General features: G+C 43.4%; 1 protein-coding gene across 4 annotated transcripts in view; it reads left to right on the forward strand.

The window, feature by feature from the left end:
- Window positions 1-12,500, forward strand: part of LOC144972262 (protein pangolin, isoforms A/H/I/S-like) — a 122,100-nt gene that overhangs the window by 57,340 nt on the left and 52,260 nt on the right. For all 4 annotated transcript variants that reach the window (XM_078913323.1, XM_078913322.1, XM_078913317.1 and 1 more), the window contains exon 3: window positions 4,420-4,523. In XM_078913323.1, coding sequence (XP_078769449.1) covers window positions 4,420-4,523 — 104 coding nt within the window. The remainder of the gene's footprint in view (window positions 1-4,419; window positions 4,524-12,500) is intronic.

The following is a 12,500-nucleotide window of genomic DNA, read 5'->3' on the forward strand; positions in this document are numbered from 1 at the left end:
TGGAAGGGTGGATGGGTGAGTGGTTGAAAAAAACTTGAGCTTTTGTACAGCTCAATCTCCACAAAACGAGCTCAAAGCGCTTTACAAAGGGTCCCTGACCAACAGCAATACGTAACATGTAGAACGTGACATGACGCCTGTTAGGCGATAATACAATGATTTTTCTTCCGACAGACAACGCTGGTAACACACCTGAATACGATGAGAGAATGCGAATAAAGAGCCTTTTCCAAGGACTCAACTATGCCCCGAATGAGGGTAGAACTCTGATCCGAGGCGAGTGGATTAGTTGATGGAAACATAGGCAGATGGGTGGATGCTTCGGTGAACGGGCGGATGGATCGTTAGATGATTTGATGGATGACCACATAGCCGCACAGTTTCTCTCTTATCGGTAGTTGGATGGATGGATGGAGGATGGGCGGAATGACAATAGTTAGTATAAATCATTTATGGCAAGTGCAATATAAATGTGATCAAACCGCTTTGCAAATGTGCTATTGTATTTTTTCAAGGACTCAACTTATCGCCGCTCAGAGTTGGATTTGAACTCGGGACATAACTGGGGGCAGCGTATAACAGAACTGACCGGCGGTCAGGGTGCCTATGGAAATCGGAAATTTCATACTTGGTCGGAAATGTCGGAAATAATGGGATTTAAGATGAAATTTCCTCAGAATAATGTCAACAATTTCTGCGAGACACATTTTGGGTTGTATCTCAGTAAATTATAATGGAATTCAAATTTATAGATTAAAGTTGCATGGATGAGTCATGATCAATGCTCCTGAGAAATTTCCTCCTTTGAGTGACCAGCTAATTTCTTCTCTACTCTTATTCTAAGATATGGATTGTGTTGAGGCAAGACCGATTTTAAGTAGGATTGTCTTTTTTTTAAGCGGATAGAACGCTGTGGGATGGCAAGAAATGATAAAATACCTGGTAGGAAATTTCACTTCTTGGTAGGAACTTTTAAGGTTGGATTTCCCTGGACACCCTCTTGTATTCTATCCTTAGCTATTATTCTGTTCGTACGTACGTCTGCTAGCACTGGAAACTCTGAAAGTCAAATTGTCCCCACCTCACCCTTTCACCCGATCTCACTCCCGCTCTCTTTACCTGCCATGTGGCCGCACCGAGCACTGGACCCAACGCGATTTAGAAGGAGAGAGAAAAAGAGAGAGAAGGGGGGGGGGGGGGGGGGGTCTACTGAAGTCGTTAAGGGTAGGTAATGGGCCTTGTGCACCCGGTGACCCCTCAGTTTGCTTTTCTTCTTCTTCTAGGTTCCATGCCTGGTCCAGGCTTCGGATACTGCATGAATTATCTCTCTCCATTCCTCCCTGTCTCTTGCTTTTTCAAACAGCTCTTGGATTGTTAGGTTGGTGAAGCCCTTCAGTTGGTCTATGAGTGTTTTTCTTTGTCTCCCCGGGCGCGTTTACCAGGTATTTTTCCACAACTTGCCAGGTATTCATTCTTATCTTTCCTTACTATGTGTCCGAAAAAGGATAGTTGTCGATCCACTATTAAGGGCATTAGTTTCCTTTGTTGGTATGTTTGTTTTAGCACTTCTTCGTTCGTTTTGTGTGCAGTATACGATATTCTCTGCATCCTTCTCAAGCACCACATTTCAAAAGCTTCAATGTTCTTTTGTGTTTCTGCATTTGTAGTCCAGCTTTCGCATCCGTATAACAAGATTGGCCACACGTAGCACTTCAAGACTCGGAATCTAATCCCGAACGACATCTGTTTGTTTTTCAAAATGTTTCCCAGGTCCATGCTTTTACGTACCATTTATTCATACATTTATTCATTCACCTATTCATTCATTTATTTATCCTCTCTCCCGAGAGAGAGAGAGAGAGAGAGAGAGAGAGAGAGAGAGAGAGAGAGAGAGAGAGAGAGAGAGAGACAGACCAATGAATCGTGAAATACATATGTGTACAGTATTGGGTATGAGAGGCACTGTGTGTGTGTTCTGGACGATTATTGGACTTAGAAGTAACCGATATGCTTGATTGGTCAAGTGGATATAGAGAACTTGCTGCAATGTTCCAAAGCTTAAAACGTGATGCTGTATTGACGAGAGTTCGATACCCCTTTACACCAACCCCCTCTCTTAACCACTCATCTGCTTTCTCTCTTTCTTTTATTTATGAAGTGAATAGAGCTGAAGCGCCAGAGAGGGAGAGAGAGAGAGAGAGAGAGAGAGAGAGAGAGAGAGAGAGAGAGAGAGAGAGAGAGAGAGAGAGCGAGAGAGAGAGAGGTGAAATATCTCAACTGGAGTTCATCATTGGAACCAAGAGAGACAACTCAATTTTATTTTAGGTGTCTTTCAGATTACATCGATTATTTCCCCTATCTCCACTCACTTTTCTGAATTAAAAATTCACCCCATACACCGGAGCGTACTCAATGTCTCAATCGTTTCTATGTTATATGTTTGTGTTGAGAATATTGGCTATTAAGCTTAACTGCTGGTCAAAATTACTTCGCGATGGTGGTGTGCGAACGAATTGGCGGTCTCAAGAAGTGGGTGAGAGAGGGGATCTAGAAATGACTTGGGTTTGAAACGAATATTTTTGTGTTCGTGGATAGCTCACACGGTAGAGCCACGCTCTCACCTGCCAGGCGGAGTTGTCGTACCAATAAGGTCGCAGGTTCAAACCCCACCACCGCCGCGAAAAATTTTTATTCTCTATTGTCTTCTGGCACTTTTCTACTCACTTCATATCTTGCGGTCAGAGGTTGTAACATGATCAGTAGCAGCATTGCCGCCTCCTCCACCACGACTGGTGGTGGTTTTATCATTATGTCTCATTTCTTGCTCATCAAGACTCGAACCTGGGGCTTTAAGATGGCAGTGCCTTCTCTCTCCCCCTTTAGTGTGAAAAGTAATGGTCTGAAAAATATGTCAACACATGGTCAAAAGGTTAGGGTTGAAAACAATGTTGAGTCAGCCAACTTGTTTCAAAAGTGGATGATGGGCCGTGAACTGCGCTGTTGTACTAAAGCAAAAAAGCAAACAAAGCAACAAAAACGAACCATTTTTATAATTTTATTTTTAAAGCTAACGTATGGCAGCTACGAATGTTTTTTTTTTATCTCCTAAAAATTACGAATTTTTAAATTTTCAAGTTGCCTTACCATTGAATCTTAAGTTATAAACTTTTATATCAAATAACAATACGTTAACTTTAAATTGAGAAAATATAAATTTGTCTTTAGGGTCTATTCCAAGGGAAGACAGGAATATCCCAGGCGTCAGCCGCAGTGCAGCGCGGCACGGCAAAGTGAGCTAGGGCGAGATGACTTGCTCAAGGCCACACTGATTAGCGGCGGGTGATCGAACTCGGTATCTTTCGGGTACGAAGCAAAGACCGTATCGACGAGCTACGCGGTCCCGATTGACAGGAGTTTGGGGGAGAAGGGGGGGGGGGGGGGGGGGGGGCTAATTTTGAAACTGTAAAATACCGTGAAGTTACTTAAATTTCTTAATTTTTTTTTTATAATTTTGATATGCATTCCATTTGTCGTCACCGAGTTCATTTCAATATATAAAACCATGACAAGGATTGACGTGGTGGTGGGAAGGCTTCTTATTGTCCAATTATATAATGACACACACCTATATATATATATATATATATATATATATATATATATATATATATATATATTATATATATATATATATATATATATATATATATATATATATATATATATATATATATATATATATATGGTTTAGATCTATGTATGTAATCTTTGTTTTTCTTTATTTTTATTTATTCATTTGTATATTTGTTTTTATATTTGGGATTTATTTATATTTAAATTTATTTTATATATTTATTTATTCAATTATTTATTTATTCAATTATTTATTTATTATATTATTTGATTTCCTTATCTATTTATTTATGTATTTATTGTAATTATATCGACGTTTCATCTCAGTGTCGTAGTGAGAGAGACATGATAAACTGCTGATAGGACAACAAGAAGAGGAGAGAGATAGTAGTAGTACATAGTAGTAGAGAAGAGAGTAGCGAGTAGTAGTGGATGTGATGATATCTGATACTGATACAGTAACACTGGGTCTGGAGTATGCGTTAACAAGTGTCATCATCACACAGATACCGTAACGCTTGTAGCCTCCTCTTGTATCACACTTGACTGTTTTGACACCTCAAGGACCGACCAAATCAAAAAGGAATTTGTGATGGTGACATAGCATTGGGCTCAACTGGTCAATGGCATTGGATTAATATTATTGGCTCCGGTGTTTTTTTGTTTTTTTTTTGTGTTTTTTTTTGTGTTTTTTTATTTTATTTGGTGTTCATTTGTTTAAATTTTACTTTAAAAAAAGAAGAAATATCTGTGTGTGATTGTCAACGTTGTTGTTTTCTATTTCAGATAAAACAAACGCAGCGCCCGTAGCACCGGGTCAAGCTCCCCCAGGATCCTTAGGATTTTTTCTACCTCCGTACGCCTCCACCTATCCCAATGGCTCTTCTGTGGTGAGTAGTCTCTCTCTCTCTCTCTCTCTCTCTCTCTCTCTCTCTCTCTCTCTCTCTCTCTCTTTCTTCTTTCTTTCTTTCTTTCTCTCTCTCTCTCTCTCTCTCTCTCTCTCTCTCTCTCTCTCTCTCTCTCTCTCTCTCTTTCTTTCTTCTCTCTCTCTCTTTCTTCTCTCTCTCTTCTCTCTCTCTTTCTTTTCTCTCTCTCTCTCTCTCTCTCTCTCTCTCTCTCTCTCTTTCTCTCTCTCTCTTTCTTTTCTCTCTCTCTCTTTCTCTCTCTCTCTCTTTCTTTTCTCTCTCTCTCTTTCTTTTCTCTCTCTCTCTCTTCTCTTTCTTCTCTCTCTTCTCTTTTCTCTCTCTCTCTCTTCTTTCTCTCTCTCTCTCTTTTTCTCTCTCTCTCTCTTTTCTCTCTTCTTTTCTTCTCTCTCTCTTTCTTTCTCTCTCTCTCTTTTTTCTCTCTCTCTCTCTCTCTCTCTCTCTCTCTCTCTCTCTCTCTATCTATCTATCTATCTCTCACGTTTCCTCCTCTCGCCCCCTCCCATTCTCCTTCCTCTCTCTCTGTTATGTTAACAGGTCTCTGATAACGGATTTATCCATTCATCCACCACAAATCCGTCGAACCATCCAACCCCACAGATCCACCCCCCACCCCCCAACCCACTCATAATGCATTTGTGACATGCATTTTATTATACTTTTGTTTGGTTTCCCACCCCCACCCCCAGTATCCAGACTTGCCTACAAGAATTTTTTTTTTTAATCATATTTTAGGAGATCAAAATTCTAGTCGCTATAATTAACTTTTGAAATCGACTGGTTACACTCAGGAGAATTAAACAACACTTCAAAACCCTTTTAATTATGTAGTTTTGCATCAACTCCCATATTTCAATAGGGAATGAGATTAGCGGAAGAGTAGCGTCCCTTGATTGGACGTCACCCATAGTCTGTGACGTGACCAGCGGAAAAGTTATTAGTGAGTGAACGTCATGTCATGTTGGTTGTGCGCATGCGTCTCTTGTCCTGCGAATTTTTTTTCTTAATAGCAGGCAGGTCGGTCTGGACATCAGTCGTAATCAGAAACATTCCAGAATATCCATTGGCTTGTGTTCAATGTGGAGACCTTATTCTATTAATATCCGATCAGTGCTATCTATCTATAACATTCACCGTCTATAATACGTTTTCATTGGTCCATTGGTTTGACTTGACACGGATCGTTATCGGGGAAAGTACGGGCACCCTGATAAAAGGAGGGAGGGAGGGAGAGAGAGAGAGAGAGAGAGAGAGAGAGAGAGAGAGAGAGGGGGGGGGGGGAAGAAAGGAGGAGGGAGCAAGCCCACTCTTTAAAGACCAATTTTGCGTGTGTTTATTTAAACAGACAATGTGTTGTGTTGCTGTTTTACAGATGAAATGGCCGTGTTCAATGGGTTGATACATGGAGGCATATTATTATGGTCTTTCAAAATTATATTTTCTATTTTCCTCTCTTTTCTTCCTTTTTTATAAAGTCATCATCATTATTATTATTATTATTATTATTATTATTATTATTATTATTATTATTATTATTATTATTATTATTATTATTATTATTATTAAGGATTTTTCTTCAGAGAGGATGTACTCAATATTCTCTGTCGTCATGTATTTATGTTTTCATTGTTTTCTTTTGATTGGTATTGACTGAAGAAGGGTTTTGAGACCGAAACGTTTCGTGTTTGATATCTTATTTTCTTTTCTTTTTGTTTGTTTGTTTTTTTTTTTTGTTTTTTTTTTTGGAAGCTGTATATTCATTGTTGTTTATTATAAATTGGATTTGACAAAAGTCTGCAAATCCATAAAATTGAATGATAAAGAAAACCGAAACAAAAAGCAGCAAACAAAAACGAAACAAAACAAGCAACAACAAAAAAAAAAAAGAAAAAGGAACAAAACAAAACAAAAAAACAAAAACAATACAAACAAAACAACACCAAAACCCCGAGTTGGAAAGCCAACAAAAAAAAAAAAAACAACAAACAAACCCCCCGCATCCACCTGCTATATTTTACACCCTGTAATTAATTGATGACGACAGTGGCCTGCAGAATACGCCCTGCTCTCAGCTCTATCAACCATGCACACACAATAATATGCCGCATCTTGTGTTGATCCAACCGTCCTGTAACAACAATACAGGATAAATAAATTAACAAAGATCAGAAAAACAATAACATCCTAGCCTCTTTTTATAGGGAAACAATTGGTAAACATTATCATTTTAGTTATAACATTTTATTTCTGGCAAATCATAAAAATCAGACAAGAAGACCATGAATAATAATATTATGTTAAATAAACCATCACTCCATCATCAGGGACAAACAAATGACTGTTGTGCCCGCATTGTGTGTTACCTTATTGATGGCGATCAAGCCAGAATTCAATGGATTACGACATTTTGGCAATATGTGGACGCGATGCTGGCGGCAACAGCAGGTTGCTCGTCTCGGCGATTTTGCTTTTGTGTGTGTTGTTTGTTTTGGTTTTTTTTTTTATTCTCTCGTTTATTATTATTATTATTATTATTATTATTATTATTATTATTATTATTATTATTATTATTATTATTATTATATTATTATTATTATTATTATTATTAATTATTATTGTTGTTTGTTGTTTGTTGTTTGTTTGTTTGTTGTTTTTGTGTTGTTGTTGTTGTTGTTGTTGTTTGTTGTTGTTGTTTGTTGTTGTTGTTGTACTACAAAATAATATTTTAACAATGGACTTAATGAATGATAACTAATTAAGCTGTAACTAAAATCAATTAGCTAATAACTAAGGGGAGCAACTCTTTCCTAGAGTAACTCTATGTATAAGTCCATAACACCTCCTGTTTTGCCTGAGAAGTAGGTTTCGAAGGTTCGAAGGCTAAAATCGATTGGGGAATTTTCTGGTACGACACGATCTTCTCAGTTGGACACGATCCGATTCACGATTCGATTCTGCTCCGGGGGTAGCTGCATTCGATGATGAACGCTCACAATAATCACCGATAGGATTAGTAATGAAATCGTCCTCTATGGTATCATTTGCTGAAGCAGATACGTTTTGGCGAGGAAGGTTGTAACGTGGTCTTATTTGTTCAATATGACGCTTCCACGTTGTTCCGTCTCTCTGGAGAGTTACCATGACATGACGTGGTCCCAACACTTTGGTGACAGTTGCGGGAATCCATTTCGCTCTCTGTCCCCCTCGTGGATCTTTACCTTGCAGTTGGTGAGGGGGCTTGAGGCACACGGGAGGGCAAAGGTGTAAATCCCAGTCGACCGTCACGAGACCATCCCGGGTATCGAGCCAACGAGCCACATGAGCTGCTCGCCCGGTGTGTGACTAAATTTGATTCAAACCCGGTGCCCGAATAGCAGCCCTATCCCGGGCGCCACACTATTGTCCTTATGTCGAGTCCCAATCAGTCCCGTCAATGGCGAAGCGGTCTGCCGCCTAGCCAAATAATACCGCGTTCGTGTCGCCAGGGTCGTCGGCACGTCCGAGAAAAAAGCAAACGTCCCATGCATCAATCGATTCGCGGCCTGCCGATCGGAAAATGCGACGGCGGGGATGGCGAGCTGACGCGTATATTGTCCCTGAACGTCGGGAGCCAGAGTATGGCAAAAAATGAGCTTTTATCAAAGCTATTGGCCGTTCACTGCGTAGATATCCTCCTTTTACAGGAGACCCACCTTTATTCAGGCGCGCAATCTTCCCGATTCCAGATCCCAGGCTATACGGTGGTCCAACGCGAGGACACTTCGAGGCTCAAAGGAGGGGTTAGCCATCGAAGGTAAGGGTCATTGAGAGCGTAACGGACAGCAATGGGGTGAACCGAATTTCCGTGGAAGTAGGCGGACTGTGTTTGCATAATATTTACAAACCACCTAGAGCGACTTGGTCTACACCACCGGTACCGGTGGTCAGCCATCCTTCCATCTGTCTGGGAGACTTTAATAGCCACCATCACGAATGGGGCTACCGAGACTGCAACGAGGCAGGAAGACAACTCCGCTCATGGATGGACTGTAATGATCTACACCTAGTGTACGATCCTACAGCCAAGGGTACCTTCCGGGGTACCCGCCATAAGAAGGAGTATACTCCAGACCTCACCCTCGTAACGAAAGGCGCGAACGGTGAACCGTTGCAGGTGAAGCGGACAGTCCTCGGGGACTTTCCGCATAGCCAGCACAGGCCGGTTCTTGTCACAGCTGGGGTGACAATACCGAGGGTGCAGTCTCTCCCACTTTGCAGATGGAATTTCAGGAAGGCTGACTGGGAGGAATTCAGTTCCTATATCGAGCAGGTCTGCCCTGCCATTCCTCCCAAGTCCAAGAATATAACCAGATTTAGTAGGCTACTGGTTAAGAGCGCTCAACGCTCTATTCCACGGGGCAAACGGAAATTCTACACCCCTTGCTGGACAGCAGAGTCGGAAGAGCTGTACCGAGAGTACCAGCAGACCCAGTCCCAGGACACAGCCGATAGACTACTCCAGTCTCTGGCAGAGGGAAGGAAGCAACGGTGGCAGGAGACCGTGGAAAGTCTCGACTTTACACACTCCAGCCGCCACGCTTGGCGTTTGATAAAGAAATTGGACCCAGATCGGAATTTCGCGAAGGCTGCACCGGAATGCGAGGCAGACACAATTGCCAAGAATATTAAGAACCGTAGCAAGCGGGTCCCTAATCAGGCTTTTGAGCGCGGTGTCCGCAAGGCGTACCGTACGATTTTGGACTCGCTACCTGCGGAGGAGTCGGACTGGACGGCCCCGTTCAGTCCCCAAGAAGTGGGTGCAGCCATTAGCGAAGTGAAGAACGGCAAAGCAGCTGGGATAGATGGTGTATATCCCGATATGATGACGCATCTGGGCCCCAGGGCACGGGCCTGGCTAGCAGAGGCAATGTCTGACATCCTTGCAAACGGAAAGCTTCCACAAGTGTGGAAGCATGCGAAGATAGTTGCCATCCTGAAGCCAGGGAAGCCGGCGAAGGAGGCAGACAGTTACAGACCCATATCGCTGCTGAGCTGTCTTTACAAACTGTTGGAGCGTGTTCTATTAAACCGATGGGGGCCGGTCCTAGACGCTGCCCTGCCACCTGAGCAGGCAGGCTTCAGGGAAGGGAGGTGCACCACGGAGCAGGTCATTGCCCTTACAGAGCATATTGAGCACGGGTTCGAGAGAAAACAGCAAACAGGTGCTGTGTTTATAGACCTATCAGCGGCGTACGATACGGTCTGGTGCGATGGGTTAATGCTCAAACTTGCAAAAATCATAAGGTGCAAAAAGACCTTGAAGTTGTTCTCTTCGATCTTAGGGGAAAGGCAATTCCACGTCGCGCTGGGAGACGTCACGAGCAAAGTTAGGAAATTGAAGAATGGGGTCCCTCAGGGGTCGGTACTTGCGCCAATGTTGTTTAACGTTTACAAGCGATATGCCGAACACTTCCTCCCTGAGGCTGGGATACGCAGACGACTGGGCACTCGTTACTCAGAGTAAAGTGTGGACCCGTCTCGAGAGCGTACTCAGCGAGGACGTCACCAGACTCAAATCCTACTTTGACAAGTGGTACCTGAAGATGAACACTTCAAAAACCGTGGCCACTGCATTTCACTTATGCAGTGGCTGGCACACCCGTAAACTGAATGTCCTAGTCGGGGACCAGCCAATCCCATATGAGCCGCGTCCAAAATACCTAGGGGTGACGCTGGATCGCAGCCTTACCTATCGGGTTCATCTCGAAGGGGTTGCCCGGAAGATAGAGAAGCGGAATAGTCTTCTGAGGAAGCTGGCGGGATCGACTTGGGGCGCTAGCCAAGCGCTCCTGAGAACATCCGCCTGGCACTATGCTATTCCACCGCGGAGTATTGCGCTCCAGTGTGGGGTAGAAGCAGAAACGTTGAGAAGGTGGATGTAAAACTTCGCAAGTCGATGCACATAGTGTCGGGAACGCTAGCAACAACCCCTAGAGAATGGGGCCCGGTGATGGCAGCGATCCAGCCCCCGATGTCCGGAGGGAGACCATTACGGGAAACTGGCTGAGTAAGATCAAAGAGAGAGGGAATGGGGATACCCCTCTCATGCGCATAATGAACGGTGCCCCGTTTCGAGCCGAAATAAGTCCCGGCAACCCTTGTACGCAGAATCCCTGACTACGGACAGAGCTGCACATACGAGATGGAAGTCGGTTTGGACGAATTCAATCCCTCGTGGGGGCGGGGACCTACACTCCTCTAAGCTTGGTGAGAAGTTGCCAGGCTTTGATACCAGTAAGAGGAGACACTGGGTAGCTGCGAATCGGCTTCGGTCGAGGAGCTGCCTAACGGCCGGTGCGTTACATCAGTGGGGTCTAACTTCCTGTCCTTTATGTCCACGCTGTGGGCAAGAACCCGAAACGGCAGAGCATCTAGTCGAAAGGTGTGTTGTGACGATGCTACCAGGCGGGTTCGCGACGGTGCACGAATGCGGACCGGACTTTGCTGATTGGGTCGATCGTCATAACATAATAGTGTGAACCATAAGAAGCTGCTGCTGCTGCCTCTCTGTCCTTTCGATTACCAAAACGTAAGGAATAAATGTGTGTCCCAACTTTATAACGCGTTTTGATACACGTGGTTTGGAATTTGAGGTGGACAATGGGCGGAGTGTGTCGATCAATGTGCGAATTTGACGTCCATGAAGCAATTCACTAGGTGACGAACCAGAAGCTAAAGGTGTGCGACGATATTGCATAAGAAATTGTTGCAAGGCTTGTCTTGGAGGAAAAGACGATTTTCTCAAAGCCTTTTTAAAACTTCCCACAAGTCGTTCTGCTGCACCGTTTGTAGCGGGATGATAGGGAGCTCCAGTGAGATGTTTGATTCCCCTCTCCCTACACCATGTCTGAAATTCGTCAGAAGTGAAGCATGCTGCGTTGTCCGACACGATAGCGTGAGGATAGCCGAAGTGAGCGAAGTCCTCTTCCAGAAGGCTAGTTGTTGCTTTCGTTGACGTCGAACTGGTTGCGTGAATGCATGGGTAATTTGAGTAGGCGTCGACCATTACTAACCAGTTGTTACCCATAAAATTCACTGCGTGATCGATGTGCACTCGACTCCACGGTGAATCTGGCGTTATCCATGGATGGTTTGGCTCCTTTGGTGGGTTGTTTTGATGTTCTGCACACGTAACACATCCACGACACGTATTGACGATGTCAGAATCAATACCTGGCCAATATACGATCGTTCGCGCTAATTGTTTCATGCGTTGCATGCCGAAATGACCGTTGTGAAGGATATTGAGGACGTCTCGTTGCAAACTCTTAGGAATAACGATTCTTGATCCGTAGAATAAACATCCATGAGACGTTGACAGCGTGTCCTTTATCTTGAAGAATGGTTTAAGATTGTCCGTTTTGGAATCTGATTTAGACCATTTACGACTCGTGTTTCTCATGACAACGGATATGGTGTCATCTTTAGCGGATTCTCTAGCGATGACTCCGGGGTCAGTAGCTCTTAGCTGTTTTCCAACTGTAGAGATTGTAAACACAGTGTTGACATCTTCTCCATCTTCCTCTCTGTCGAAGACTGGGTCGGCACTTACCCGTGACATGCGACGAATCGTGTTGACGTTAGGCGAACTCGACATTCTCTTTTTACGTCTACAGGCTCTTTCGATGTGTCCAGTTTTCTGGCAGAAGCGACAAACGGCTGTTTTGAATTTGCAGTTTTGTCTGTTGTGGCGCCCATCGCATCTCGAGCCGGTTTGATTTTTATTATCAAAATCCGTTGTCGGCTCTGTCTGTCTTTCATTCGAACGTTTGATGTGCTGTTTGTTTTGACTGCCTTGCTGAATTATCGGAATCTGTTTTCTTTGAGGCTTAATTTTATGGACCTCGGGTTGAACAGATAATGCAGTCTCGTTAGCCACTTTTGAGGCATCTTCTATCTCCGTGG

Source organism: Berghia stephanieae, chromosome 5, assembly GCF_034508935.2.
Source record: "Berghia stephanieae isolate SIO BIC M18660-M18661 chromosome 5, UCSD_Bste_1.3, whole genome shotgun sequence".
In the NCBI taxonomy this organism is placed as follows: domain Eukaryota; kingdom Metazoa; phylum Mollusca; class Gastropoda; order Nudibranchia; family Aeolidiidae; genus Berghia; species Berghia stephanieae.